At 32.4% G+C, this 24,972-nt stretch overlaps 2 protein-coding genes across 3 annotated transcripts; both read right to left on the bottom strand.

Moving 5' to 3' along the window:
* Positions 1–2,087: 2,087 nt before the first annotated feature.
* Positions 2,088–8,847, bottom strand: LOC133302749 (uncharacterized). Its single transcript, XM_061502565.1, has 13 exons — positions 8,582–8,847; positions 8,134–8,216; positions 7,473–7,530; positions 6,642–6,701; positions 6,076–6,205; positions 5,768–5,991; positions 5,532–5,624; positions 5,383–5,454; positions 4,658–4,690; positions 3,982–4,107; positions 3,104–3,160; positions 2,514–2,609; positions 2,088–2,444 (listed from the first exon to the last, which is right to left on the bottom strand). Exons 1-13 carry the CDS (start codon positions 8,675–8,677, stop codon positions 2,397–2,399), a joined length of 1,176 nt encoding a protein of 391 aa, XP_061358549.1. The 5' UTR covers positions 8,678–8,847; the 3' UTR covers positions 2,088–2,396.
* Positions 8,848–13,032: 4,185 nt separating this feature from the next.
* On the bottom strand, positions 13,033–20,708 carry LOC133302750 (pyridoxal kinase-like). 2 transcript variants are annotated; one of them, XM_061502566.1, is made up of 13 exons: positions 20,623–20,708; positions 20,358–20,467; positions 19,748–19,841; positions 19,505–19,609; positions 19,099–19,182; positions 18,666–18,739; positions 18,333–18,397; positions 17,457–17,520; positions 15,490–15,555; positions 14,490–14,546; positions 13,713–13,757; positions 13,541–13,594; positions 13,033–13,296 (listed from the first exon to the last, which is right to left on the bottom strand). In XM_061502566.1, exons 2-13 carry the CDS (start codon positions 20,433–20,435, stop codon positions 13,156–13,158), a joined length of 927 nt encoding a protein of 308 aa, XP_061358550.1. In that variant the 5' UTR covers positions 20,436–20,467; positions 20,623–20,708; the 3' UTR covers positions 13,033–13,155. The 2 variants fall into 2 exon arrangements, with proteins under 2 accessions (XP_061358550.1, XP_061358551.1); XM_061502567.1 differs by lacking the exons at positions 20,358–20,467; positions 20,623–20,708 and having other exon boundaries at positions 19,687–19,837.
* Between the last annotated feature and the right edge of the window lie 4,264 nt (positions 20,709–24,972).

Genomic DNA, 24,972 nt, shown 5'->3' with positions numbered 1-24,972 from the left:
TCATAAAGAATGATCTCACTCGGTTATCATTTCCAACCAAATGGAATACAATAATCCCCGAAAGACTTGACTTGGGCAAATACGTATTTAAGATACAATTATACAAACATTAGCCAGTACGAATGACTAAAATTTACCTCATGAATCATGACTACATCAAACAATACGGTAAAAAAAATTACTAACCTCTAGTATACTACAAATGCAGGATAAGTGCTTTGTTTTTGTTCATTATTGTTCTGACGATGGAATATCACTACGAAATTAAGAGTGTTTGGTATAGGAGAAATTTTTTATTACTGAGAAAAAAAATTCTCAAAATATGATGGATAATTTTTTTGGCCCGAATAAATTACAAAAAGGTGTTTGGTAGGCAAAAAATTTGTCGGAAATGTTGAGTTATTTTTACTAATGCTATGTTTTGTTGATGGTGAAATATTGATGGAAATGTGTTATGATATTATGAAATTACCCATATTGATGGTGAAATAATGTTAAAATACTGGAATCACACTCATCAAACATACATTAGATCTAAACTCAAATAAACTAAGTCATGCAATTTCTTATCACTTCTGTCATTGTTCAGAAGTTATACTCGATATACATTTTTTCTGAGCATTTTTGTCCACAAAGCCCATTACTCAGATTAAAAAAATACCACACTTTAAATTGCAATTTTTTTTTCCGTTGCACATTTTAAAACGAAATGCATGAGACGAAAAATATACCGATATTTTCTAACTTAAGACATGCCAAACGTGGTTATTATATGTTACCTACCTCAGTTTTCCTACATTCCTATCATATTCTACATACCAAAGACCCCTTAGGTAGTGTTTGGTTCGGGAGAATTTTTTTTTTACTAGGGAAATGGTTAGAAAGTGAGTTTGGTAGGAAAATGTAAAAAAAGTTGTTTGGTTGACCCATATATTACCAAGGAAATTTATTTAAATATGCAAAATCTATGTTCGGAAGAAACTTTGCACCTGTTTTTTCACTTCCCTAGTTATCTCAAAATACCACATCTCAAGTGGTATTCTGTAACAGTGAATTTCATCCAAAAATCAACACAAAATTCATTTTTGCATCTATCCTATTTGTCTGGTATTTTTAAAAAAAAACCTGAACCAAATGTGGTATTTTTCAATATCCACTTACACTTTTCCATGAATCCCAAAATAAACCTTCAACCAAACACTAACCCTAGAGAAAAATGCTTTGAAAGAGAAGAAGACGGCTTCAGTAGTTCTTTGACCATGAACAACAATATTGCAAATAAACATTCGGTGGTTTATGAGTTACAAAACTTACACAAATAATAATCATTGATGTTGCAACATAACAACAGAACAAAATGTGCATTAGAAAAGCTTTTTGTAATTGGTGCCATTATTGCAAATGATGGTGTCAAACTGTCAATACTTCTAATATCTCAATTTAAAAAAAATAAAAATAAAATTATAATATCTCCTGCCAGTGTATTGCCTCTTTTACTTTGAATTGGTAAAGAAATAAACATGGCAGATTTCTTGAATATATTCAAAACTATTTCATTTTATTTTAAATTTTTTTGTTAATCCATCAACCCGTCTCAAAACAACATGAGAATGTTTTTAACCCGTTATTAAAAGTGGTTTATCCAATTTTACAGTCAAAACAAGAGGAATTGACACGCTTGCCAATTTAATGGGTAATGAGTCATATATCACCACCAGTTTCTAAATTTCAGTTTTAGCTCACCATGTTTCTTTAGCCTTTTGTAAGGAAATAATGTTATTTGCTAAAACTATTATTATGAATACTTCATAACTAATTGTAATTCAAAAATTATTAAAATTAAATAAACAACTAAAAAATGCTATAATTTCTTAACTTATTGTCACTCCTAAATCGTTACAGAAAGACTCAATCATACCATTTAACATTTTTCTTTCTAAATACTTGTTTGATGTCATCCCAATATTGATTGGCATGTAGATTCAGGGTCTTAAATTCACAATTAGCAGCTCCTCAAACATGTCATCTTAAATTCACAAGTTTTTCATACATGCCAAATCAGTTGAAGAGCTAAAAAAGTACCACAATTTAAGCAGCACTGTAAATATCAATCATCATCAAAGTACCTTAACGTCTTTCCCACAGAAAAAAATAAAAAAAGTTACTTCGATTCTGTTTCAGGTCCAACCTTTGACCAACACAAATCGAAATTCGAGGTATCGTAAATTCATCTTCCATTCCGGTGTTTCTAAAATTTGCTAAAGTTGATTTATATGTGTTCTACTGTACAATGTGAAAGGAATGGTTTACCCATAGGCATGCAAAGTGGCATGATACTGATGATTTAATTCCCTAGAAACACTTGTTATAGCCAAGAGATGATATAATCCACATTTCTAAACTGATGGAGCTTCATCATCCAACATCTCAACTACTGGAGCAAACTGCAAAATGAACATCCAATAAGGTCAATGAACACAAACACACAGAGCAAAGTAACTCAGCAAGCTGACCTCATCATTCTCCTCAAAGTACATCCCATCAACAGCACTGCTCTGCTGAAACTCCCACCCTAGATTACTCTCCAACAGCTCCTTAAATTTCCTTATCTGTAAGCCAAGCTAGATTACAATTCAATATTTCCTCTTCATAACAAGTCCCTACATTGCAGCTAGCAGCAAATGCTGCAAGTCTGCAACAAATTTTATAGCAGAAAAAACAAAGAAAAAGCATAGACCATGGTTATGCGTAATTGAAGTATTCGACTTGGCGTAATACTTTAAACCCTATTGCATGATAAGCTCCCGAGTGTGTGTTTAAGGTGAAAGATGAGAATTAGTACTCACTTCCGACATGTTGACAAAAGATTGTTTATAGAATTAATTATACATATCAAAGTAACAAATTTTCAGCTTAAAAACATGACAGGGCCATAAATAATTTCGGAGGAGTAATAATTTCACTTCATTCTTGCTCCTATTTTTAGGTTTCTTTTTCTTTTAAGTCAAATCCTTATTGGGATTTTATCTGTGTGGCAGGTGGAGGGTAGATATCAATTCAATAATAACATCATTATGTGAAGACATAGGTTCAATGTTGATACCCATTTTAAGAGATCTCCATCAACAACTGACTCATCTTGCAACAATGAAAAGAAATCCTGCAATTCCAAAACAACCAAAAAGCATTAGCTGCACTAGAACTCAGCAAAGCATATCCAATTTCTATAATGCAAACGAGAGTTAATTAGTATTAGCCAAAAACAGAAAATACTTTGTGCAACTAATTCACACGAATCAAAAGCCTAAAAATATGACCTGTCTTGTAAGGAGGATGACTGTCATTGAACAAGAATGGGAAGTTTTCTTTATGCCCCATTTATTTTGACCAGGCTACCCTTGAGAGGTTTTTGGGAAGCTAGAGTTCGCACAAAAATATCTTCTTAAATTTTTTGGCAGTTCTGACAGATCCTTAAGGTAGAAGAAAACCTTACAAAACATATATATCTTCGTCATCAGCATCCATTAATTGTGTTGTTCTGGACATGGAAATCCGGATGCCAGAAGGATGGGTATGCTTAAAGTCTCTGGTGAATTTGATGTTCCGTCATGAAAGGAAATTGCATTCTGAAAGGCTTTACAATTCTATGAAAATTGTCAGCTTTTTCTGATTTTTTCCCCCCGGAGTAAGTTGCTTATTAAACAATATTGGCCTTTTGGATGCAATACTTATCCATTAAAAATAACACCACACACACACATATATATATATATATATGAAGAAACGAACTGCTCACCTCCACATAAAAAAGATTGGCCCATTATTTCTTTTTGGTGCTAAAATTATAAGTTTTAGTCTTTCCAGATCTTAAAATCTATACTGATCGGAACAGGAACCAATCTAGTGTCTTAATATAAGAAAGCTAGGTAACAAATCAAATTTGTGCACTTGAATAATGAGTTCATAGCATCAGCGTAATACCTTGCAAAGATGGTGCAAAAAGCTTTCAGCAGAAAGCCAAGAATCATCCAACAATACTGGTCCTGTTTCATCTGCTCGATCTTTTTGTAGTCCATATTTTAGTTGATAAAAGATGACTTTTATGAACTATCCGAGTTCATAAAATATCAGATATCAGTTCAGTGAGGAAAAATGAAAGCAAACAGAAGTGCAGGTACTAGTATTCTAGACAATCATTAAACAAAAAAAAATCTCAAATATATTTTGAAGCTTAAAAGCTACCGTAGCTCAATGAAAACAGCCAATCAAATTCATGTACAAAATCTTCAGCAATGTCTTATATTACAAAATAGTTAAGGAAGAAAATATTAAGTTATGCAAAGTTGCTATCACACTAAACTTTTGGACTGTAATATACTTCAGATTTTCTTAATTGAAAGGAGTTTGACGAATAATGTGAAGGTGAAAGTTCTGATTTTCCACAATTGAAAGGAGTTTGATTTGATGAATAATATGCCATATAATTCAAGATTGTGACTCATTTTCTTAATCCAGATTTAGCTGCTTTCTGTTCCAAGACTACATTCAGAAGTCAGAACTACTACAATGAGGGATGAATTTAACAGCATTCCAAGTAATAATGTCACCGTTTTGTACCAAAAAGAAACAAAAAAATAAATACAGTAATTAAGTTTACCTTCGTGAATAGTTGAGTTCGTGTATGGAAAGGCTGCAAAAGATAACAAAGTCATGCAAATATAATAATAAATATATATTTATGAAACAGCACAACTATAAGCTGATTTGGACCTAAGTAATCCCATACAGCCATTCTAGACATCTTACCATAATCAATAAGTGTCTTGTATCCACATGTGGTCATAAACTAGGCCCTACAACCATAAAATGACCTAAGAAAGAAATAAACAAACTGACCCACCCAAGTTGAAAGACCAAACAAGCATCTAACGAATCACGCATGAAAATCCAAGTAACCATTGAAATTAGAAAAATAATGAACTGTAGGCACATGTCACACAACCACTTGACTTAAAGCTCTGTTTAATCAAGAGCCCAAGGATGGTTTTAATAATTATAAAAAATGAATATCAATGGCTCATATATATCACTTTTACTAGGTCAATTGAATAGCCAATTATGAAAATCCTAATGGTAACTCATGTAACTGTTGTGTTTAATAATTAATATTATATATAGATATCTCAGATAGCTTTGAAAATTTTGATGAACAAGCAATATTTTAAAATCTGAAAATTTTTAGTATCAGCAGTTCAATATCTGTACTTCGTGTGGTGGAAAAGCAAACAAGTATACAAAAAGAAACCAGAAACTCTAAAGTCCATGCAAAAATTCTGCATTATTCAATCAGCAATCTGGATATGACTGAAAAGTTATACTTACTGCTTTAGTGCAGCCAAGCAAAAGGCTAACTAAGGACTTCCACTGGAAAAATGCTTCTAGCGATTGACCCATCTGCATCATTGCAAAATGTCATACTGGATTTAATAAGATAAACAAATTATAAAGATATCATGTTTAGTTCACAATACCAAAAAGGCGATAAATGAAAACTGCAATTCTCCAAGAAGCAAGTCTTCAGAACCTCCATAATCTTTTGCCAGTAGATTTTCTAACAACTGTGTCTGAGAATGCCAACAAAAAAACACGTGCAACAATCATCAAACAACAACAGGCTAAAATTTTAAGGTAAGATTACTGATTACAGCAACTTTTTCTCACAATTACTTATCTGGAATCAAATATTCAATAGTATGTGTATGCCTACCTTGTCAAGATTCAAAGAAGTAAGTTCCTGTCCACTAATTCCCTTGCATTTTACAACACGTGGAATGGAGGTATAATAACATCCTTTCCTCTGAGACTTGACAACAGATGAAGCAGATTTACCAACCTTCAGCTGCTCATCTAGTGCTTTCTCCATTGGCATTTTAGGAATGTTTCTAACCATCTCATTTTCGCATTCAACAGTAATTTCCCCTCCAACAGGCTCTGCTCATAAATTAACAAATTAATATAATATCATCGAACTATTTAATAAAAAGAATACCTCAGTCGAGCAAGCAAATAACATACCAAGCCTTTCGATGACGCTCTTTGTGATAAAATTAGATAATCGCTTCCAATCTTCATAATAGCTAAGATTGTAAGGCCCAAGTAGTCTGTCAAATTCCAAATTTTTTACAGCTAGACTATATCTTTCTTCCTAAAGGAAAAGCAGAGAAAAAATAAATAATAAATACCATAGTTGAAGAGCATAGAATTCAGTATATAGACTTAAAAGCATTATCATTTGAGCCAAAGTTTCTTATTTAGCTCCAGATATATTTTCTAATGACTGAAGCACATACGAAAATAGAGGGCAATTCTGAAATCCAAAAGAGAGAGAGAGAAATTATAAAAGAAAACAATTCCAAGCAGAGAAAGGATGATGGAAAAATAAAGAAGTTCAAATTGAAATCATAATGGGTCCACAGATGTCAGTATCCTTAACTTCCAAGTGGTAGTAGGATGATATCCATAATCTTTAACGAAACCAAACACTAACAGACAGGGACAAAACCAATAAACTTAAATTACATTGCATAAAAATAAGAACAAAGTGTATTATATACATTTATAAAAATTAAATGAACACATACCTCTTCCTCAGATACTTTTACTAGCCTTTCATCTTGTTGATCCCATTTACGAACAATTACCTGCATGGCCATGAGACCAAAACAGATAATCACTGTTTCACATTTTTTATATTATTTGGCATACAAAGTATTATTAAATACATTTACATTTTTTAAAGATGTTCAGACCACAAAAAGGTTCAAACAGATGAGCATTGGTTAACTTTAACCAATCCATTTCTGGTGTCGTTCAAATTATCATTAAGATAGTTAAAGTGCAGTTGCACCAGAAAAAATTGAAAGACAGGATTATAGTAAGAGTAAGACAAAAAATTCAAACGTAAAGACAATAACTACATGAGTTCTAGTTTTAATTTCACCATAATTTGGCAAGGAAATAGTCACAGGATGACTTCTAGCTCTATTAACAGGAAATGCTTTAGTCACTTTGCCTTCTTTCCAAACTACTGTCTTAAGACTGATATTCAAAATTAAATCTTTTTTTTAAATCTCAGTTTTCTTCCATTAGGCTAATACAGAAACAAAATCGCATGAATTGATTCACCTGAGAATCTATCAAGAAACCATAGTGAAAGATCAATATAAACAAAGATTCCAATAGACACATTCTAAAGCAAACTCCGAAGAGCCAAGCTTACACCTGACCCACCGCATCTCAATCAACCGTGATTCTGTTATCAAATAATATGTGAAAATAATAATTATAACATTAACATATAGTGCCTGTCATGATTTCTGAACTAGAAAATGATTTAATCAAAGCTCAATGAATCAAAATTTATGTAAATTTAATTGGACGATTGAGAGATATTGAATTACTGATTTTCAGACCTCTGAAGGACCAACATCAATAAAGAATCCAATAATTGGTGAAAACTCCTTTCCATCTCTGCATGAAGCAAAAAAAAATCTAAAATGAAAAAAGGGTAAACAATTGAAAAAAATACATTATGGGAAAGAAATATCATTAATTCTAGCAATAATATCAACAGTGATATCCCATGCTTAAAATTTTATCATCAGAAACATAAAATGCATTTGGTAGACATGGTTCTATTCTATGTTCGGTATTTCAAAAATAGAACAGAACATGACATGAGGTTAAAAAAGTGACACATCTTGGTTCCACTAGAAGAGGTAGAACCAAGAAGAACATAACAAAACTTCTATATTCAATTAGTACAAGTTTATTTCCCAAAAATCATACAATGCCATGGTATGCAAGATTGAAAAGACACTAATACTAACAGAAAGAGAAACTCTTAGGAAAGCATTCCCTCTTCATACACAAACACACCCATAATTCTTATCTGCCTATTTGTCTTTTTATCTAATTAAAGGCATCAACATATATTGATAAGAGGAATGGGTTTTGGTGACAACTGAGAGTAGTGTTAAAAACACTCTTGTGTACATTGCATGAATAAAGGAATAAGAAGAACTACATAGAAGAGAAGGGAGTGTGGGGAAGAATTAGGAAGCATGATCAAACCTGCTTGACGAACTATAGTACACAAAATGAGTGCCAGGAGGAATCATCTTAATACCCTTAAAAGCAGGTCCCACAGAGAACATCTGCAGACAAATACACACACACATACACACAAGAAAAATAATATCAAACGAACTTGACAGTATCAACAAAGATAGAATTTGTTTACCCTACGAAATTCAGAGTTTCACTCAATTTTCAGATACCAAGAAAGTAAAAATTAAAAAAAAAACAACAACAACTTGATAATCCACAAGAATAATAAAAGGGCATGGTCATAACCTCTACATTTAAAACTTAAAACTTCCCAATCAATTGCATTATGTCCTTTTGTTAATCTACAATTTATCACATGACAAGGGATTTTTATTATTCTATAAAGTTCGAAATTTTAAGTTGATGTTTTTCCATTTTTTTTTCAAAAAAAAAAAGAAGGAAAATTGTTAACCTGAGTATCGATGGCGACTAGGGTGTACTGAGGAACATCGAGGAAGAGAAGAGTGACACCGTGCTTGACAAGCTCTAACGCTGTTTGAGGATCCATATATTAAAAAAGAAAAAAGAAACAGTAGCAATTTGAAGCTCTGAAGGTTCAGGGTTCTGTGATAGTGGCAATAAAACAAGAGTGCAGTGCTGCAAACTACGGTTGACAACTCTTGTACAAATCCGAAACGAGAATGTTACAGAGCTTCTATAATCTATACTACTCTTCTACAATTTTCTTTTCCAAGACACATTTTACGATTGAGTGAAATCTTAGTCCGAGGATTTATTTATTAATAAAAAATGTTGGGGATAAATAAATCATATGTGTTAGGAAGAAAGTTCATCTCATGTTAGCAAGGGCTCGATTTTTGTGTTAATATTTTTTTAAACTAATGGGTCCACTTGATTGTATGTGTAGGAAAAAAGCTTCTTTCATGTTGCATGAGAAAATGTAACTCCAAAATGTTGATAGCATTTTATTAAAATTAAAATGTATTTGAAATACAAAAAAAATATTGTCCCAAAAAAAATATAGAATATAATTAAAAAAGATGGGTTTAATCAGAGGCGGACCTAGGTTGTTACATATGTTCGCAAGTGCGGACATAAGATTTTAAGGTTTTTTTTTTTTTTTTTTTTTGCAGGTTGTTCTTATTTCTCTTGATTCAATAGTTATATTAGGAGTAGATACTCTTTTAAATCCTCAATAAAAAATACAATCCCCACTTTAGTCTCTTGTAAAAAAAAGTAGTCTCGAGGTTTCTAAGAAATTCAAAGTGAATCAATTTAGTTAAAATCGTGATCCCTCACAAATTCAAAAAAGACCCACATTAGTTGCTCAAAAGGACTAAAATGTGTCCACTTTGAATTTCATAGGTACCAGGTCACTAATTTTTTTTTGTAAAGGACTAAAGTGGGGACTGAATTTTTTGTTAGGGATCAAAAAGAGTATTTACTCTTATATTAGTTAGCAACGTACATAAATGATTAAAATAACGCAGCAATGCAAATTGATTAGAGAGAAAACTTATTCTTCCTCTCTTGTCACGTACCCATTCTCATGCTCTCCTCATCCTTTGTTTCTTTCTTCATTTTTCTAAAAAAAGATGATTGATTGCAGGTCTGACATTCTCAAATAAGTTAATCTCTAGAGACGAGGCTTTCACTGTGATTTCGCTTGCCTTCTGTACATGTAGTGTTGACTTTTTTATTCACCATTATAAAATAAATTGATGATATATGGATGTACTGGAGTATATTCTAATATCTGTTTTGGAAGATTGGTAAGATTTAAGGAGGAATGATTAGTCAAACTATTGCCTGCAGCTTCTTATGGAAGCAACTAAAGCGTTAATCTAAACTGTCTTTACAAAAAAAAAATTTGGGGGCACTGCTCCCGAACCCCCACCACTAAATGTGCGGACATAAAACTTTGTTCCTGGGTCCGCCACTAGGTTTAATGCTTCTCACTTAGTAGATAAATTTAATTTCTTATACACTTAAAAGTGTGTGGAGCTTATATAAATTCATATAATGAGAAAAAAGAAAATAAATAAATATGAATTTCACAAAAAAAGTGGGTAGGGCTCGCTTCAATGTAGATAATTTAGAAATATTTACATTGAGCGTAAAACGACATTTTTTTGAGATATAAATCAAAATATTTTTATAATTATAATTTATTTCAGGGTTATAATAGTCTTTTCATTATAATTTTTAAATTTTTTAACCCAAATCGATGTCGTTTTGGGAGTGAATATAGAGAACTCATCTGCATTTACTATAGAAACATTAAAGCCAAATATTTATAAGTAAAAATTAAATTTATTTCAAAGTTAAACTCTATATACTAATTCGTAGGAATGAGCATCGTCCAACTGATAGAATTGAACAGCGTCACACAATTTCTGTAGATAGTTATAATAATATTCATAATTGAACAAGAAACTTTTTTCTAACATACAAGAATTTTACACTAAATTTCACGAGCTTTAGTTTTAAAATTTTATCCGAATTATCTAATTTTTATCATTAAAGTATTATCTGAATGTTATGCATGAACTTACGTAACAAATAATTTACTCTAGATTACTTCATTAGCGTATATTTCGTAATAAATAAAAGTGAAAAAAAGAAAGGGTTTGATTTTTCTCATGTTGCATGAGATAATTTATCTCATGCAACACACAAAAAAGTGAGTAGGACCCACTTTGAAGAAGACAGAGAAAGAAAAAAAATGGATTTTATCCACTTTTTTGTGTGTTGCATGAGATAATTTGATTTCCCAAAAAGAAAACGACCTAATGATTTGGATTATTTCATAAAAGCCATAAAAAGGTAAAGAATCATTGGGAGGAAAGACGTGTTCTCGTATGCACGGGCACGCGTGTAGGACACGTGTCTGGCACGGACACGCGGTTAACATTTGGAAACACGTGGTCAACTCTCCGACACGTTCAGACACGCTGTCAATATTTGGGGACACGCTAGGATATGCTCGGACGCGTTTTTTTTTTTTTTTTAAATCTTAATTTTATTTTGTTAACTAAATATAAAAGAAATAATTTATAAATTAATTTTTTTCTGTTATGAAATTTGACATTAAAAATTAACAAAATACGAAAAATTACTTATATTTATATTTATGTTATGAAATTTAAATATTTGATTGATTATATAACTTATTATGGACTCTTATATGTATTAAATATAAATTATATTATATATATTAAAAAATTTATTTAATATCAAAACGTGTCCCAACGTGTTGAAATATGACATTTTTTAGGTTTAACGTGTCGACGTGTCGTGTCGTGTCCCGTGTCCGTGCATCATAGGACGTGTTTGACATGAATACGTAATTCCATTTTTTTTTCTCTGATAAAATCAAACAAAAGAAGGAAAATTTAACTTCTTTTTTCATTGACTAGGATGTGTTTATTATTATCATTTATTATCATTAATATATTTCTTTTCCATTCAATCATACCAAATAACACATAAAAATTAGAGAGCACGATTATATTGATGGACTCAACATAATGCAATATGATCAGAGCTGGATGTTGTAGTAGGCTATAGAAAAAGTATGAAAGGCGCATGAGTATCATCGTGAAGAGGAAATGAGCTTAAAGAATTTCAATGTACAATGCATACAAGCTACATCTTTGAATCCAGGCACTAATTTTTTTTCCTCATTGTTTTTTTCCCTAAAATTTTACTTTGCCTTCTGTGCCCCCTCTCCCACAACCTCAAACTTAGCTTCTTCCACAAGCAAGAGTTCCATATGTATTTTATCAAGGGTTTTCAACTAATTATGCTAACAATTAAAAGATACAATAGCGTATATTTTGTCTGAAATTGATATACTCCGCATCATCTATACTTTAGCAACTACACCCACTCGGTGCAACTAAACACAAAACGAGAGATTATAATGAGACATGTTTTTATTATTTGTTATAAGGGGAAAATATTTGTCATGTAGTTGTGTCATTTTAAAAGAGAGAAATATACAACTTAGTATTTTTTATTTAAATTTTAAATTTAAAAAAAATCACTCTAAAAAAGCATATTAACTTCAATTTAGAGCCTGAAACCATCATACTGCTAATTGCTTGTCAGTTTCGAAGGAACATTAAAAGATGTATCAAGGCGTGATTGTGTAAAAGCTGAACTTTTCCTAGCTTGCCAAAATAGTATAATTAAAAATATTAAATTAGAAAAGAAAATATTGTCATGACTTTTCTCCTGCTTCTCAGTTCTCACCAAAACAAATGAGTTTACACTAAGAAATTATTTTGACCGACTTTTAACGCTTAAAAGAGATGCACAATTAGGCCCCAAGGTTTTATTATGGAGAAGGAAAACAATTTTGGATAGCATTTTTAGCAATTAAACGTCATGTGTCTGCCGGGTTTGCCTGGCCTTAAAAATTAGGGAAGAAAATGTTAAAAATTCTCACTACTAACTTACTATCCATCTACCAAACCAAGAGTGAAGATATTCTAACTATCAAAAACTCTCACTACTAACTTACTATCCATCACATCACCCTTGGAGCAAAGAGAGAGAATGTTAAAAAAAATTTGAAGAGAGAGAAAATGTTATCTAATGATGATAGTTAGAATATCCCTCCTCATAAACCAATGCATGCGTCCCACCAATGCATGCCTGATTAGAATACTTCTTTTATCCTCTCAACTATAATAAAAAATATTGGGTCATAAATGATAGATATGAAACTATTAAGAGAACAAGATACTAAAAATAAATTCAGAGTTGATATTCCTTATTTTACTTATTACCAAACACAATATGTATCTGTGTAACTCTGTTATATGTCGTTCTAATAAAAATTGAAGTTGACTTTTAAAATGCTTGCAGTGCTATAATTCAATATCATAACTCCATTTTCTATATTTAATCAATAAATGGGTGAAGAATCCACTTTTCTTCTTAATGTTCATATTTTCTTAACACCCCCTCTCAAAGTTTGAATACAATAGGCATTCACGTCCAAATCATATGATGGATTTAGCTGTACATTTCAGCTTTAAATTTGACTTGTGGATTGCGAATATCTTCCTGGCTTTGAATTAATCTGATCTCTAAACTGGTTGACTGGGGATCATGTCCAGCCCTTTTGTAGTCATTAAGTGTTCTTTGCAAAAGTGCCTGCACATATTGTGATTATTGCACCATTAATCATCCATTATTTGAAAACAGGTTCATTCATCAAAATGAATGCCAATATTTTGAAATATCACAATTAATGTACTCGCATTACTAGCAAGATAATAAGAATCAGTTAAATATATAATCATATGATAGAAGGCTTTCCATATCTTGACCAATACTTCCGCAACTTTAAGAGGAGGAAGAAAAGAAAAGAATTGATGGCACGCATAAAAACAGCTACCTGCAAGCTTGATACTGCAAGTTCTGCAGCCTTCTCAAGGTTGTCCGGATATTTCTGGAATGAATAAAGACATATTTTTGGTTAATATTATGCAATTACAAAGAAGACTATAAATTTACAAAAAAAAAAAGAAGAAGACTATAAACCATAGCCAATTAAGCAATGACATTACATTGCTCCAACCAAGAAGAAGGGCAGTCGTGAGATCTCCTGTTCCCTACAAGCATAAAAACATAAAAAATAATCAAAGCTGCAGTTACTGACGATTTGAAGGCAGTTCCAAGAAGAATAGGATTACAGAACTTTATCGAATAAATTTATAAGTCAATTTTGTTGATTTGAGAATTTCTTGGATGGAATTTCGAACTTTCTTTTTATTGTATGGATAACAAGTTCAATAAACTTCTTACTGCCTATATAGCACCTGGTGGAATAGATAGATAGCAATTAAAGCAGTATGTAGCTTTTAGTTGGTGGCACTGCATGGCTGTGCTTGAATTTGAGTTTGGAACCATTACAACAATGAAACAAGGCTACGGATGGACAGTGTGTATAAAAGGTTTGGTAGCTAGTTTGCAAAGAGGTTAAGTGGTGAAGGTGAAGACCATTCTCTCTTTTTTCCCCAAGGAGAAGTGTATAAGCTGGAATGAAATGCAGTACTCTCTAGTTCAGATGGAAATATGAGGTTAAGGAAAACTTTGTTATCCTTGTATTTTGTGCAAAGAAAACTAGGAAAAAGTGTTTAATTAGGATTAAACACACTAATGAGTAGGAGTCTATAGAGCTCTGACCTATTTAGGGAAATAAATAGACAGATGCATGTGAGATAATCCATATATCTTAAAAATCCCAATTATTGCTTGGTTCAAGACTTAATCTGAATTTTATTCATGTTTGGCTCCAAAAGTCAAACCATAAATCAACAGAAGCATTCACGGAGTATTCATACCGTAAAATAAGCTGGAATTTTGGGAATCACGATCTTAAATTGTTTGGGAGGATGTCCCTACACAAAAAAGGTAATACAAATTTAAGATGCTACCATGAAGAGTACATAGTGTATAAATTTAAACAAGTGAATACATAGAATTACAGATGTGAGTGAAGAGTGGATAAGTATATATTTAAACCATTGAATTCCAAAACTGAACCATCCATTGAATCAGAGAAGGCAGCACCTCATACTTCAGTATTTTGGCCGAGGTTATTGCGTGCGTGTGTGCCCACGTGTGATAACATGAAATTATATGAAAATTTGTAGAAATTTGTATGCTTAGAAAACATATATTATATTTTTTTTCAAATGAAAGAATGTTTAAATATTGAATATATAGTCAAAATAAGTTGGCAGTTTAACTATAATCTTTAAGGGACAATTTGATAGTAGAAAAACATTTTGCTATAACCTTTTAAAATAAAATAATGTATTCAAAGTTTATAATGGATTTCTTTTGTTTACATTATAACAAGTTCACACGTATTACCAAGAGTATAATAAACATACTATATCCCATACAACAAAAAATAAAGTAGCACGCTGGTATGGCGCTCGCCAAACTCCCTAGGTGAGTTCATTTGATCCAACTCCACCTGGCTTTTACCTTAATGCAGAGTGGCGATCATGTGGTTCGTCCACATAGTGCGACAATATCAGGGTAAACGAGACTGGTTCAGTCTAGTTTATCTTAATTCTCAGCTTCTCCGGCTATCATACACGGATAACTGGCTGGTACACCAGTTTTTTGGGTAAAACTGACCATGCCGGTCCTTTTGGTTTTCAGAAGTTGAAATTGCAGAAATCAAAAGTTTTGCAAATCACTGTCAAGACTCGAGGGACAAGCAGACATACTAGTAAGTTAATTATGAAAATTTAACAATATTGATATACACTATTATTCATATATCTGAAATTATAAATTTAACAACATTTTAGGTGACATTTAACCTACCTTTTCCTTTTGATAGCTGCCAATGAGAAGAAGATTCCCATCTATATTTATACTTGTAATTACAACCTGCGGGTGCATATACATAAGCAAAATAATTGAGATAAACAAAACATAAGCAATCATTAATAATTATAGACAAGTTCATTGTGCGTTTACACATTAGGTTTAGATAATTTCTTGGCATAGGAAAAAACAAAGGAAAGAAACTGAGAAACTAGAATATGTGAAGATACAGAGATGGGTCAGCTCCTCTTGCCACATGGACAGTTCAGATTCAAGCTAACGTGTTTTTGTGTGAGTGTGCACCTACAGGTGCTTGCACATTAGAGTGGACCACTTTAGGCCATTGCTAACTCCCACATATATGTTGTACGAAGTTCAATCTCACAATTATCATGGAACCAAGAATCTAGCAGAGCTTTATTATCTAAATAATCAAATAGGTGACTTAGAAAAAATGCAAGCAAAATAAGAGACACAATGGTTCAAATCATAGTTAAAAACACGATACAACACTTGAGTTCAAAAAATTGTTAAGAGTCTATGTAAACAACCAATTCAACCTAAAAGGTTAAACTTTTAGGTGAGGCTACATTAATGGTTTTATATATCTCGACACGCCCCCTCACACGAGAGCCCACTGGACTTGAAGGATGAAAAATGCACAGGCCCACCTACCTGTGCGAACAAAGAAATTCCACTTGAAAGAAAGTGGGGGGCGACGGGGCTTTGATACCATGTAAAGAACCAATTCAACCCAAAAGCTTAAGCTTTTGGGTGAGGCTACATTAATGGTTTTATATATCTCGACAGTCTGCAATCCAGAAAGCTCAGAATTACTTGCACACCACGTTTTACCATTCAGCGAAAGAATGTACATGGTGGAAGATAAGGGTGGCAATTTGGGTTGACCCGCCCCGCCCCGCCACCAACCCGCCAAAAAATATGAGTTGAAAAAATGAACCCACCCCGTTTTATGGTGGGTTGGCGGGTCAACCCACCAACCCGCCAATTAAAAAAAATTAATTAAAATTCAAAAATAAATTATATTTTATGAATTTTTCTAATATTATTTTATTTTATTTCATACTTCTCTATATTTTTTTTAGTCTCAATCTTAAATGTATACTAATATTTGTCAAACATTCTTTAGGAATTTATATATAGATAACATTTGTCATAAATAAAATTGTTATTCTTTATTTTTTCTAGGAAGTACTAAGATAAAAATAAAATTGGATATCACAAAATTTTAAGGAGTAATGAAATACTACCTAATTGTAAAAGAAAAAAAGAAAAAAATTATAATCCGACGGGTCAACCCGCCCCGCGGCGGGTTGAACCCGTTTTGACCCACTTCTAGGCGGGGCGGGTTGAGATGGGTTGGTGAGTTGAAAACCTCAACCCAACCCGACCCGTTTTGACGAGTTGGCGGGTTGACCCGTCGGACTCAACCCATATTGCCACCCCTAGTGGAAGACATGCTCAAGTGATTGAGTTTCAACTTTCAACATAACTATATGGTTGAAATTTGTATAACTGCAGCACTGCTGTATATTTCAGTCATAAAGATTATAACAGCAGTTTCAATTATTCTTTTTGATGGACACTAATATCAGTATTTCCCACGGCATAAAATGGGGTCCCATTTGAATCATTAAAGTGCACCTGAAAGAGGATTCAATTAGTGAATATTTACTATCTGTTCATAATTTCTGAGCACAAGGTTTAAAAATTTAATTGAGTAGTCAATTCGCAAAACTAGCAAAAGCATGAAACATCTGTGACTAATTCATCACAATAGATGTCAGTGAAAATATTAGAACTAAACAAATAAACAGTTTCAACAGTCAGGAACAATGTCCAATACAAGAAGTCTATGTCCAAAGGACAAAAAAGCATTTACAAAAGAGACGGTGGGGAGGGGAGAAAAAGGAATTTTCCAACATAGAAGATTAAAAGGAAACCTTTGATGGTCCAGCTGCATGAAGGAAGTTACAAGCTTCCCGACCATCTCCTTCAGACTGAATCCTATTATTAGTATGAATATTTTAGAGCGCAAAACAGTCATATTGTGGAAATGCAACAAACAGAATAAATAGACAAAAATCTGATAATCCCAGCAGTGATAGGGAAAAAATAAAAATAAAAACACAAAATACCTTCTAAACCCAATTTGTTGTATTTTATATGCTGAAAATAATATTTCAATCACTAGCTAACTTCTAAATATAAGGATAATTTGTGGGTGGAACGTTAGCTCTAAACCCAATTAGTTCCATAATGATAAGTGCATCACCAACAAATGCCCACAGACATAATTGCAGAGTGCACAAACCATTCCCTCAATGTGGGCAGTGTCCAAACCTCAAACAAGCGCATGCAGAGATACACAAATATATCTATGCGCACGAGAAGGGACCCCTTAATACTAATAAGCCCCCTCTTCCCCCATCCCCCAAAGAGGGGAAAAAACAAAAAAAAAAACTCACAAGATATAAACAGAGTGCATGTACGCCAAATAATGTCTTTTATCCTTATCTTTTTGGTAAATTCATAACAATCTCTAAAAAATTAATCTTTTTTACATGCAACTTAGTACAGAACTTAATTTATGTACAAGAAAACAAAAAGTAAAATGCTGCCAGCTATACTGTGTGAAAGATAAGAAATGTATATAACAGACAGCGCATGCTATTCATTTACAACATCCAAGTTTTCATATATATATATATATATGTGCGCGCGCGCGTTCATCCCAATTTAGCTGGAAATGTGGAAGCAGACAGTAGCGATTTTCTAAACAGAAAAACTTCAAGTAATCTTCATTGTATTATAATTACCTGAATCCGGTCAGTAGTTCTGCTTCAAACTGGTTGGGAGTCAACATTGAAGCTACTGGAACAACCTGCCGAAATGCTTGTTACTGAGATGACAAAAGAAGTAATGAACTTTTAACAGTAAAATGGGCTATATGAAAGGAAAGTATTCTTGCATCATCTCATAATTAGGAAAGCAATGACCATACATTAAAATCTAATTTTCAGTTATTGGAGACATAAAATGGAGGCGTTTGATACTTTAGCAAGAGAAGTTCATACATTTTTAACTTTTTATATTGTGTATACTATTTAAACAAGCACGCTTGCAGAAACATATTCGTGGATCAGTCTTACCCTCTCACGATACACTACCACCAGCTCTTGTGGAACATAAAGCTTTCCTTCATCACCCATCACTGGATCACATACTGACAAGGAAACAAAATGCAGACACATGTATAGGTAATTCTTCTATATAAATTACAAGATAAAGAATAAGTTCTATAAAGATTGAAGTTCGACACCCAACAAAAAAAAAGTATGAAATTGAAATCATGTTGCCCAGTCAACCCCTGACAATAAAAATAAAAATGAAAAATGAGGGTTGAAACTGAACTTCTGATTAGGTTCATGCAATTCTATGATTTATCTTGGTTCAATTTTTGTTTCTTAAATGTTCAAACTTTTCATTAAAAAGTTCTAACTTAGATCAAGGATGTGTCTCAAATAGAACAAAACCAACCCATGAACACCCCTAAACTAAAGCATTTTCAGTGGTCTCACTCACCATACGTAAGTTCAGGGTTTATTGAGCGAAGCTTGCTGACAACCTCCAATACAGTGTTGAGAAAAGAAACTGAACCAATATAGCCTGAAAATACGAGTTAGATCCAAAGTCAGAGTAATCAAAACATGAAACAAATTCAAAACTAAAAAATTGGCAGTTTAGTGACAATATCACAATAGTCCATAAAAGTATAACACATAACATATGATCAGAGCTTCAAATACTAAAGCAAATATAGTCAAGGGATAGATCAAAAGTCAAAACAATGATACATAGAAATACTTTTAAAAGTTATACAATTAATCTACGGCTGTCACAAAAAAAAAAAAAAATTAAAAATACAATTTCATTTCATGAGGGAAGTGCGATACAGTGCACAATTAAATTATACTGACAAATCACATACCCGTTAATAAGTGAGTGTAGTACAACAAATCATTAGCTTCAAGGCCTTCCATTAGATCCCAGAGTTGCTGTCCGTTCAAAACATGACCCTTGAAAGTTGGGTACCCTGCATAGTCCTCAAATATATCAAACAAAAATTTCGCTGTTATGCAAACAAGGAAACCATTCCAGATGACATCGCACCATGAATCAGTATCAGGCCTCTGAGCCCTGAGAGTTGAATGAAGAGATAGAAGCAGCTTGCCTGTGTGATTTGAAAACTGCACAGAATTAATTGGATCCACGTCATAGCCCAAAAGTTGCAGTGGGAAGACAGCTGATTTATTTCCAACATAACCCTGAGAATAACAGCAAACGAATACAATGTCAAGGTAATCACCAAACAAAAACCAGCTTCACTGCATACAAAACTGATGATGATATTCACGATTATGGCAACAGAGAATAATTCTATTTTTCTCAAGGAAGCTGTGGAATCAATCTGAGTAATTTGCGCACTAAAAATTTGTCACAAACCAAATCTCCCAAAAATTTAGGCTAGTAGGTAGAGACACACAAAGAGCCCCCTGAGAATTAAAGAAGGACAATGCATAGGTCACCTATCTTGTGCTGAAATTCTATTCTTCTAATAAAAAGTTAAATTTCAGGACAAACTCCGTGTAGCTATGCATTATCTATGCTTCAAAACCAAAAGGGTCATTGTACAAGAAGTAAGGTGTGTTAGACATAATATAGATTTATTAGAGATATAATACGATATAAAAACTATCACGTGTCTTCATCTAATAGGCTATAGGTTGATCTTTTCGGAGAGTTACTTATTCACAAAAATATCAAATGAAAAGGAGAAACACCTGGACTGTGTGAGATTGAATGCTGAGTATTCGACCGGTCTCGGAGGGAAGAACTAAGGAGAGAATTGGAGGCGCCATGAATGAACTCCTCGAGTTTCGCGACCTAAAATCTGAAACCAGAAAAACAAAAAATACAGAATGGAAGTAAGTCAATGAGATTAAAAATATCTAGCTCGGGTTCTTTGCATGATGCGAACTTCAACCGAAGAACACGTGGAAAGCCAAAGAGATTAAGATCGAGGATTTGGGGAGAGATGGATTTTACCGGAAAACGTAAGTTTCTCGGGAAAATCTCAATCAGGTTGGTTTTGTGGGCAGAGCAGAGTGCTGAGACCGTAACTTGGATAGATGAAGAGCTTTTAGCTTTCGTGTCTAGAAAAAAGGGAGAACTTATAAATTTAATTTAATTAAAAAATAAAAATTAGTATATGACTCGGATATGACGTGGACCCGTCAGCGAAGAGAAAAAATTTTAATGAATCGTGAGCACCGAATTCAATGTTCTATTTTTTTTAATTTTTTTTTGTACATAATTCAATGTTCTATTTTATTAAATGGAAGAGTGTGTATAATTTGAAAAGATGATCATTTTAGATTAAAGTATAATAAAAAGAAGCAGTTAAGTGCCACCATGCAATAAAATTTTTCTCTTTAGCGAAATAACTAGACCGCTGCCACTAAAATTTGATGTACCAAATTCCGTTCAAATTTAAAATTTTTGATTACATTTAAATACAAATATTTTTATATTTATCTTTTTTAGAAAAGATGTCAGTACAAAAGATTTGCTCCGCCGCCACGATGTACTTTGTTTGTTACCGCGAATATTGACCAGCACCAGCGTTCTAGGTGTTTTATTTAAAATTCCGAAATTGTTATCAAGTAACAAGTACCAGATAAAAAATAAAAATAAAAATCAAGAAAAAAATTGGGAACAAAATCAAGGAGAAGAGTAAGCTAATGTGCCTAGAAAATTTTTTATTTCATTAATTAAGGAGAAGACCAAGAAATGGGTGTCAATAAAAAAATCTTACTTCATTAACACGATAATATGGTATATAAGATTACAACATTGAAGTTTACAAAAAAGAAAAAGAAAAAAAGATTACAACATTGAATAAGAATTAATCTAATATTAAATAATTATAAACGAAAGAATAAATATCAATACTTTTCAGAATTCAAATTCCAGTTATCCTTTCGAAATTCAAATTAAAGTCATATGGGTAAGAATTGTAATTGATAAACTTTTGCTTCAATTAAGTCTCCACTGTTATAAAATTGATAAAATAAGAAGAGAAAAGACACAGAAATAGGATACAATACTGATTCTTCATCCTTTGACCAGCGGTGGAGCCATTTTTTTTGTTTATAGAACTCAAAAGACCAATTCATTACCTAAACTCACCCCTATTCACTCACGAAGCAATTCATTAGCTAAAGTCACCCCTATTCAATTTTTTTGTTTATAGAACTCAAAAGACCAATTCATTACCTAAACTCACCCCTATTCACTCACGAAGCAATTCATTAGCTAAAGTCACCCCTATTCACTCACGAAGCAATCGGACTCTCCTCTTTTTTTTTTTTTTATAAAAAGCGTGTTCAAGGCATCAAGTCCTTTTTTTATAGTACGAAATCACACTTCGCGGTGCTTTGCTTACATTACACCTTTGGTCTATCAAGTTTTGTTCATTATATATATATATATATATATATATATATATATATATATATGAGGTAGCATCATTTGACACGAGTGTCAAATTTTAAATTTGACACCTCGTGTAAGAGCTGTTAGATCAAAAAAAATCAACGACTCTGATTTGTAAGCATGTCACACCATTGATCTTTTTAGATCTAACGGCTCTTACATAAGGTGTCAAATTTAAGATTTGACACCGGTGTCAAAAGATCCTATCTCTATATATATATGAGGTAGGATCCTTTGACACCGGTGTCAAATTTGAATTTTGACACCTCGTTTGAGAGCCTTTAGATAAAAAAAGATCAACGGTGTCACATGCTTACAAATAAGAGCCGTTGATCTTTTTTGATCTAAAGGCTCTTAGACGAGGTGTCAAAGGATCCTACATATATATATATATGCAATCATTTTAATGTTTAATGTTTTTCTCGCATTTAATGCTTTCATATATATATATATATATATATATATATATAGGGAAAAATATTTCTACAGCCACTTTAGATAAAGTTATCTACTTAGTTAAAAATGGTAGTTGTAGACAACCTTATCTAAAGTGGCTGCAGAAATATTTTTCCCATATATATATGTATGTGTGTGGGGGGTTTACATTTCTGCAGCTGCTGTACGTGCAGCAATCAAATACTTGCTATATATATATATATATATATATATGGGAAAATATTTTTGCAACCACTTTAGATAAGTTTCTCTACGGCTACCTTTTTTTTCACTAAATACGACCGCTCGTACATTAAAATTGCATTTTCTCTCTCCGCCACGTCAGCTGACAATGTCTGAGGAAAGAGAAAAAAGAACAGCTTTATTGTTATCACTAAGTACGACCGGTCGTACTTAGTGAAAAAAGGGTAGCTGTAGACAACCTTATCTAAAATGGCTGTAGAAATACTTTTCCCATATATATATATATATATATATATATATATATATATTGTTATAAGGAAGGTTACACTTACAATCTTTTTTTTACAACCTCTTACAACCATATCTTAACACCGTTGATTTCCGCCAATCAACGGTTATCATTTATTGTGAATTAATAATTAATTAATGAGTTTAATTTGTGAAAATCGTAACCGTTGATTGGCGGAAATCAACGGTGTTAAGATATGGTTGTAAGAGGAGGTAAAAAGAAAATGTTGTAAGTATAACTTTTCTCTATTGTTATAAATAATTTATTGGTTGTCCATGTCCGTTATATAACCGTTATGATTGTTGGAGACGTTATGGTCGTTTGAGACATTATGGCTGTTGGAGACGTTATGGATGTTGGAGATATTATGACCGTTGGAGAATAATTTCAATTATTGTAACTTTCATGTTTCCCGAGCTATAAATAAGGCATCATTGTAGGGTGAGAATACAACCACAATATATTCCCCTGTCTCTCTTATCTATGTTCTTCTTCTAATTCTTAGTAATTTTACAACACGTTATCAGCACGATACCTCTGCCATATCAAACTAAAAGGCTTATGCCCTCTTTATTTTTCTCACACACGTCTTCTTCCTTCACTTTGTCACCTTCAAACACCCACCAAAAATGCAAACCCATAAAAAGTTGAAACATCACTTGATACGATCAACAGTGGGAGTAGGGGTGTGCAAAAAAATTAGTTCATTTGCCCTGCCCTTGATTTGACTTTGACCTGATCCATAAATACCTATTTTTTTAAAATGGGTTTAAATACTGACCCACTTTTATTTGGGTCAGTTTTAGACCTGACTTGTTTTAATAATGACCCATTGACCCACACCCATTATGTGAAAAAAAAATAAAAAAATTACAATTACGTTAAAAGAAAAGTTTTAACGTAAAACAATTACGTTAAAATTTTTGACAAAAAATATTTTAATCAAAATATGTGACGAAAAAAATTTCTGTAAAAAAAATAGACGAATTTTTTTTTACGGAATCTAAATTTCGTCAAAATATTTCACAAAAAAAAATTTCATCAAAAATCTTTGCAGAATTCAAATTTAGGCGAAAGTTTTCGACAGAAATATTTTCGTTAAACTTTTTGACAAAAAAAATTTCGGCGAAATTTTTAGCGAAACACATTTTCATCGAAAATTTTCGACTAATTATTTTCGTCAAGTTTTTTGATAAAAAAACATTTCCATCAAAATTTTTAACGGAACACATTTCTGTAAAAAAAATTGACAAAAAATATTTCGATAAAAAATTTTGACAAAAAAAATATTTTGTCAAAATTCTTTAGAGAATCTGAATTTCGTCGAAAATTTCAAATGAAACATTTCTCTCAAAACAATTTTCGTCAGAACACATTCCCATCGAAATTTTGAACGAAAAACATTCTATCAAAAATTTTGACGGAATTCTTTTTTCGTTTAAAACATTTGATGGAGGAAATCACTTTCGTCAAAACTTTTGATGAAAACTAAATTTCGTCGAAAATTTCGATAGAAAAAATTTTCATTAGAGAAAAAATTTCGTCGCTTTTCGACAAAAAATATTCCGACGAAAAAATGATTTTGTTACGAAATATTTATCATTTGTAACGTAGAAATTTCATGAGTTTAAAAAATAAATCAATAACTATAAAAAAAATCAAATTAAAAACATGTTTTGAAACCAAGTCAAAAACGGGTCAGGTCGAATTTGATCCACTTCAGAAACCAAGTCAGACCTACTTCATAAATCAAGTCAGACCCACTTCAGAAACCAAATCAGGTCAGATTTGACCCGGTTCTGAACTACTTCAAAAAAATTCAAACCAAGTCAGACCTGACTTGGATCAAATTAAAGCGGGTCGGATTAAAATAACTGACCTATAAAAATCAAGTTTGGTCGAGTCGGCACAAAAACCTGACCCGACCCATGCACACCCCTAAATGGGAGTATCAACGTGTCTCAAGCCATGCA

Source organism: Gastrolobium bilobum, unplaced genomic scaffold (genome assembly GCF_033153095.1).
Source record: "Gastrolobium bilobum isolate Gb01-03AN ecotype WA unplaced genomic scaffold, APGP_CSIRO_Gbil_v1 utg696, whole genome shotgun sequence".
Taxonomy (NCBI): domain Eukaryota; kingdom Viridiplantae; phylum Streptophyta; class Magnoliopsida; order Fabales; family Fabaceae; genus Gastrolobium; species Gastrolobium bilobum.
The sequence above is the reverse complement of the archived record's forward strand: the minus strand, read 5'-3'. Positions and strand labels throughout refer to the sequence as shown.